This window comes from Pogona vitticeps, chromosome 5, assembly GCF_051106095.1.
Source record: "Pogona vitticeps strain Pit_001003342236 chromosome 5, PviZW2.1, whole genome shotgun sequence".
Classification (NCBI taxonomy): Eukaryota; Metazoa; Chordata; class Lepidosauria; order Squamata; family Agamidae; genus Pogona; species Pogona vitticeps.
In genome coordinates, this window is record NC_135787.1 from 193,413,408 (window position 1) to 193,420,634 (window position 7,227).

General features: G+C 49.6%; 1 protein-coding gene across 1 annotated transcript in view; it reads left to right on the plus strand.

The window, feature by feature from the left end:
* IL15RA (interleukin 15 receptor subunit alpha) overlaps nucleotides 1–4,476 on the plus strand; it is a 29,465-nt gene extending 24,989 nt beyond the window's left edge. The window contains exons 7-8 of the mRNA XM_078376521.1: nucleotides 710–1,361; nucleotides 3,340–4,476. Coding sequence (XP_078232647.1) covers nucleotides 710–911 — 202 coding nt within the window. The 3' untranslated portion in view covers nucleotides 912–1,361; nucleotides 3,340–4,476. The remainder of the gene's footprint in view (nucleotides 1–709; nucleotides 1,362–3,339) is intronic.
* The last annotated feature ends 2,751 nt before the right edge of the window (nucleotides 4,477–7,227 follow it).

The following is a 7,227-nucleotide window of genomic DNA, read 5'->3' on the forward strand; positions in this document are numbered from 1 at the left end:
ACCAGAACTGGCCATTAGAGGGAGGCAGAGAGCATGCTGTGTTTGGTATTACTGTACAGTGGTGCCTCGCAAGACGATGTTAATTTGTTCCGCAAAAATCGCTGTCTTACGAAAACATCGTCTTGTGAAACAAAAAAGCCCATTGAAATGCATTGAAACCAGTTCAGTACGTTCCAATGGGCTGAAAACTCACCGTCCAGCGAAGATCCTCCATAGGGGCGGCTATTTTCACTGCCTGTAAAGTGGGGAATCTGTCCTGAAAACACAGCGAGGAGCCATTTTGCACAGTGGGCAGCCATTTTAGAACCGCCAATCAGCTGTTTCTAAATTGTCGTTTAGCGAAAAATCGGTTCCTGAAGCAGGGAACCAATCATCATTATGCGAATTTTCCCCATAGGAACATTGTTTTGCATTCGCAAAAACTTCATCGTCAAGCGGTTTTGTTGTTTAACAAGGCAATCGTTAAGCGAGGCACCACTGTATAATAGTTTGCTATAATCTGCATTTTTCAGCATCCACCGGGAGTGGGCTTGGAACGAATCCCCAACAGAGACAGGGGTCCTTACTCCAGGCTCGTCCTCCTGTTCTTGTCTGGAGACAAAGGACTTGCCTTATAAGTAATCCTTAGATGTTGAAATTTTCATTAAGCCGTTCTTCTGGTATGTCGCCTTGAGCTTTTATGCGAGTTCTCCTTCTTCTTTTTCTTCAGAACGGTTGTGGGTCCCCATACCGAAGAAAGCATCCCCATGGCCCCTGTGACCTCCAGAGAAGAAGGCTCTTCCTTCAGCCCCCTGGACGATCCAGAGCCCTCTGGGGAAGGGGCTCCCATGTTACGGATCCACCATGCCGCTCCCACCAGTTTGGCGCATCATCAAGCCAGTGCGAACGGAGACGGGGACGGCAGTTCTTAGGAGCCCAGCTGAAAAACAAGGCAGCAGCCTGTGTCAGGATTGTGAATCGCACCCCTTCTCTTTTGGTGAGAAACCCTGGGGGGAAAAATAATTCTGGGAAATTAACTTCTGCTGCAGCCCTGGCTGGGATTTCCTGTTTTTCCTGGCCAGGGTTGAGAACGACGACATGCGAGCCTCTCCGTGTGGACTCCCTTCTCTCCTGAACTCTCTCTCTCTCAGCCCCCTTTGCCTGCCACGGGCCAGAGGGTGCAAGATTCGAGAGAGGAGGGCGCCAAGGAAGAAGAACCCACAAAGTGAGGTGAAGAAGACCCCCCCCTCCGGAGAGCATCATCCTTCTCCAGTGAATAATAAAAACACACCGTATCGGAAGAAAAACGGGATGTGGCGGAGGAGTGCCAGAGTCTTCTCTTCGAGATCCGTTTGGCATTTGGGAGCGAAAGCAAGGAAAAGGTGAGCCGAGAAATGGTCTTGTTCTATACCCTTCTGTCGCTTTTGATTTACGGCGACCCCATGAATGATTAAACTCAGGAAGATTCTATCAATGATAAGCCAGCCGATGTGTCTTGCGAACTCAAGGCCAATGGCTTCCTTTATCGAATCCGTCCATCTCATGCTCCGCTTTCCTCTTCTCCTGCTGCCTTCAGATTTTCCCAGCATGACTGTCTTTTCCAGCAAGTCCTGTCTTCTCATGAGGTGACCCACAGACCATAGTGCCAGTTTCATCGTTTGTGCCCCGTAGAGAGAGTTCAGGCGTGATCGGATGGATCTGCCTCCCAAAACCAAACACAGTGGAAATTCTATCCCCTTCATTCATTTGCATTACTTTCGCTTTTCCTGTCCAGAATCGTACCTCCAACATATGCTTAGAAATGAGGTAGCTTAATTTTCCAGGGAAGCTGTCTTGACTAAACCAGTGCTTGGCCTCAGTCATGGGCTGGATGAGGGCAAACATTACTGAAACTTAATCCAGACAAAACAGACGTGCTTGTGGTCAGTCGGAAGGCAGATGAGGGAGTAGGGATTCTTCCTGTGCTGGATGGGGTTACACTCCCCCTCAAAACTCAGGTCTGCAGCTTGATTTTACTCCTGGATTCAACCCTAAGCTTCGATGCCCAAGTCTCGTTGGTGCCCAGGAGTGCGTTTGCACACCTAAAACTGGTGCGCCAGCTGTGCCCGTTCCTTGAGATGTTGGATCTGGTTACAGTGATCCATGCCTTAATTACATCTCGTTTGGATTACTGTAATGCGCTCTATGTGGGGCTGCCTTTGAAGACGGTTCAGAAACTTCAGCTGGTGCAAAATTCTGCAGCCAGACGACTGACTGGGGCCAGCTACAGGGAGCCTATAACGCCCCTGTCACAAGACCTACACTGGCTACCCGTCCGTTTCCGGGCCCAATTCATTAACTCTAAAGCCCTCTACAGCTTGGGTCCAGGCTACCTGAAGGACCGTATCGCCCTATAGGCGCCTTCTCAGTGATTGAGATCAGCAGAGGAGGCCCTCCTCTCGGTCCCATTGCCAGCCCAAGCCCAGCTGATGGGGACACGGGAGAGGAGGGCCTTCTCGGGGGCAGCTCCCAGGCGATGGAACGCTCTCCCTCGGGAGATCAGGAGGGCCCCTCCCCTGTTATCCTTCTGCAAAAAAGCTAAAGACCCATCTCTTCAGGAAGGCTTTTAACTATTATAACTGAATCCCTGAACCCCGTTTTAGCAGATAATTTTTATCTTCCCCATGTTTTCATCTTTTCATTTTATTATAAATCATATATCGTTTAATTTAATCTTTTAAGATTTAACTTAAGGTGCTTTTAAATGGCATGAATTTTAATGTTGTGAGCCACTTTGGGTCCCTTGTTGGGAGAAATGCGGCCTATGAATAAAACTAATAATAATAATACAAACGATGGGCGGCATATCTGTTAAAATGCCATCAAAGAAGAGGGACATTCCAGGAAATTCACTTAGACTTACGGGGTGATGAAAAGCTTTTAGCAGTGAAAATTCCTTCTTCACAGAGTAGTAGCAAGAAAGTATGGTGGTGTTTTAAGGATTTGTGCCCACTTACGCCTTCATGGATTATTTCATGGTCTCCTTTCACAAATGTATGGAAATTGTGTGCGTATACAGTAGGACCCCGCCATATCCATGGAAGATGGGTTCCAAGCCTCCCCTCGCAAACATGGACTATAACAAACACTGTTATAATAGCAAATGCTATAGACAGCATGGTCTCTGTCTCTGTCTAGTGGCCAGTTCTGGCAACTTCACTGTTAATAATATATATTGGGGGGATTCTTTTAATATTTTCAGACAGTGGATAAGTGAATCAGTGGATACCAATCCCGCGGATAAGGGGGAACCTACCATGCAAACCCAGCTTAGAGTCTCCTGCTTGGTGTTAAAATGTCCGTTATCTGGGACTCTTTCAGGTGGAAAGTGTGACAAAGGCGTGTTGCGAAGACGGAGAGGAGAACCACCCCGAGGTCCACCATGTTGGCCCAAGACCTCCGAAGGAGCAAAGGTGACGGAGTCGCCACGGCGGGGACGACCTGTGATGTGTTGTGTGGGGGTCATCCTTTGGACTGGAACAGAGGGAGAAGACAAAATCCGTCCCGACCGTTTTCCTCGGCAGATTTCAAGGAGGTCGCAGCCCTGCTATCTGTTTCATGATGGAGGACAAAGAAAAAAAGTGTTCTGTGAACTCCACCAAAAACCAATGGGAGATTCGCAGGAGTATTCACCGAGTCCCTCGAGATCCCGTGTCGTGAACCCACTCGGGTTTCAGCAGGGTTCGAACAGGGAAGGCACTGAGCCCAACTGTGAAACCAGAGACCCAACGTACGAGTTGTAGCAACTCCAGTGTGTATAAGTATTGTTTGTGTATGTAATATTTAATATTTGTGTGTTGTTTACATGGATGTACACAAGTTAAGGTTGCATGCATACTTGGAAGGATTGAGTGAAGGGAATTCGAAGGCTCCTCCTTGACCCATTCTCGGGCCCCATCGCCGGGAGGAAAGTGGCAAAGGAATAAAATAAATCAGGGATGCTAGCAAGTCTGGAGTGCGAGTTTCGAGTCTGATGGTACCAAGTCCCGACTCCCTGTTAAAAATAAGCTTTTCTCCAGAAAAAAAGGGAGGAGTGGCTGGATTCCTAGTTGCAAGTCAAGTCCCAGTCATTGGGGGGGAACGGAGTCGAGTTCGAATGAAGTCAGTGGTGCCACTTTTAAGTCTAACTTCACAATGAGTCCCGCGACTCGTGTCCCCGTGCCTAAAATAAAATAAATAAATAAAAGTGTATCCTACTCAAGGCCAGCAGATCAGTGAGAATCCATGGCTGGCGAGGCATGTGAGGAGTTGGTTTGAGAGGCTGATTTTTTGGGGGGGTGGTTGTGTTTATTTGTGTAGCAGAGTGTAGCCTGTCTGGCGTGGCGTGTGTGTATGTAATGTGAAGAACTGTCAAACTGAAGGTTATTTTTGTTTTTATATACAGGGACTCGTTCCCTCCCCCCCTTCCACTTCTCCTTACCCACTCGTCTCAAAATAAAACCCTTTTATATTACCCACCGTCAACTCTCTTTATAGTAATTTTTGTAATTAGTTTTAATAAGTTTTGTGTTGCCGTCCAACTAGTGAGTTTATGCTGCCCTTGTCAGCAGGCTATGCTGGACACTTAAGCACCAGCTTCATCAAAGTGATTTCTTTCCGCGTTGCGCCAAAGTATTGAATAAACCAATGGTCGGGGTGGGTGGGCTTTGAGATACAGTATTTTGAATAAAATCAGAAGAGCCGAGGGGTTGCTGGCTGGTAGGCACCATTCATAAAGGCATCCCCTAAATACGGAGGATTTGGAGGGGATGGTCTCCGGCAAAACGCCAGAACCAGCAGTGCAAGGAGATACACGAGGGGCCATACGATGATTGGACACAGCAAGAATAAGAAATCAGGGCACAGCAGAGTTGGAAGGGGCCCTCAAAGGCCATCCAGTCCAACCCCCTCCCTTGCTCGGTGCAGGAATCCAAATCAAAGCAGATCGGACAGGCGGTGGTCCCAATTTTCTCTTGAAGGCCTAGTGATGGCTGGAAAGTTCAACCTCTGGAATATGAGATCTCGGTGTGCTGGTGGACAGCTCGATGAAAGGGTCAACCCAGGGTGCAGCGGCAGTGAAGAAGGCCAATTCCATGCGAGGGATCATTAAAAAGGGGATTGAGAAATAAAACAGCCAACATTATAATGGTATTGTACAAAACGCTGGTAAGGCCTCATCCGCAGTATTGCGTACACACCTCAAAAGAGACATCGTGGAACTGGAAAAGGTGCAGAAGAGAGCAACTCAAAGGATGAGTGGGCTGGGGCACCTCCCTGACGAGGAAAGGCTACACAGTGTTTGGGGCTCCTGAATCTAGAGAAAAGGCACCGGGGGGGGGGCATGATTGAGATGTATAAAATTATGCAGGGGATGGATAAAGTGGATAGAGGGAAGCTCTCACGCAAGACAAGAACCAGGGGACCTCCACTCCAATGGAGTGTTGGGAGAGGGAGAACAGACCAAAGAAAATATCTTGACCCAGCATGTTGTTAGTCTGTGGAACTCCTCGCCACAGGAAGTGGTGATGGCATCTGGCCTAGATGCCTTGAAAAGGGGGATTGGAAAGATTCCTGGAGGAAAAGTCCATCGCAGGTGACCAGTCATGATGGGAATGAACCATCTCCAGGCTTTGAAGGAAAGTACTTCAAAATGCCAGATGCAGGGGAGGGGCATCGGAAAACAAGGGGTCTAGTGGTCTCGTGTGCTCCCAGAGGCATCTGGTGGGGCCACGGTGAGATCCAGGGAGCTGAACGAGAGGGGCCCTTGCCCTGATCCAGCAGAGCTCTTCCTAGGTTCTTATGTGGGTAGGGAGTTCGATTCCCCGCTGTGCCTCCCCAGAGAAGAGCTGGCCTTGAGGGCTTGGAACAAGTGACAAGATCCCAGAGTTGCCCAGGAAGAAAGGAATTTCAACCCCCTTTGGAGTAGTCAAAATTATCTGGAAAAACCAGAGACAGGTCTCTGCAAGTCAGAATCGACTTGACGGCCCATAATTTGCATTATTATTTTGCCACCTGGTGGCCGCTCGGCGCCACACAGCCAATGTTACTGCCGCTTCTTTTCCGACCAGAAGCTATTTTTTGATAGGACTTTGGAGATTTGGGTTTGAATCCCTTGCTTGGCCAAGAAAACTAACCAGGGAATTGGGGGTGGCCGTGGTAAACCTCTCCTTGAACATCCCAGATACCTCAAAACCCTATGAGGGTCAGCCGAAACCAGAAACAACGGCACATTAACATTGCACATGGCATGTGTTTATTGCAAAATACACTTCTTACAAAATTTCTCCCAAAAGATAACACAGGAAGGGGGGGGCTGTTTTGTCACAACGTCAGAACCCAGGAGAAGTTGGCAGATCCCTCAAGGAAGAGGCTGGAACCAGTGGGGAAGAGGACAACGTATGGAAAAGTTACTCTTGTGAACCATAACTCTCCTTCAAGGTCAAGAAGACATGGCCTGAGACAACCGGGATGGGGGGGGTAGTTCTTCACAACAGGCAGCTGAAACCTGAACGCTGCCCTTGGGGGGGGGCACAAGATCTGAGTTCAGGAAGAATGGCCGTCGGAAAAACCAAAAAGCGGCCCACGCACGGTGCCTGTCCATCACCCCCACCTAAGATTCACGCAGACGTGGGCCCAGCAGGCGGTCCAGCTGGGAGACCTGGAGGGAGGAGGCCAGGCTCAGTGATCTAGAACCTTCTCCCGAGCCCCTATTCCCACCCACCCCCTGAATGGAGAAGGGGCCAGGAGCCCAGGATTCCCACCCCCGGGAAGCCACCTCTCCTCTCTCCTCACCTTCTCAGATGGGGAAGGGAGGAGAGAAGGAACGATGCACCTCAAAATGCTAGAGAACCCAAGGTTCAGATGTGGGGGGGGGTCTCTGAATCTACTCCGTGACCGAGATACCCCCCCCGGGGAAATCCACCCGCCAGAAGGGGGGGCTTCAGCCTAGGAGTGTTATGAGACTGTGGCCGGGCCTCCACCACAAGATCTGGGCCACGGAGAAGGAGACCATTCCTCTCGTGGGACGTTGGGGGAGGGAGATTCCCTTCAAGCCACCCTAAACGGATGTCCGACTCTTGGCAGAGAAGAACCGTCAGGAGCTGCTTCTCTCTGAGAACTCCATGAGAGACGGAGGCCAAAATCGCCTCTCCTTTTCCCGGAAGGTCTACAAAGACCACCAGCCCCTCGTATTTGTAAAGACTGCCTTCTCCTCGTTCTCCTCAAGGACGG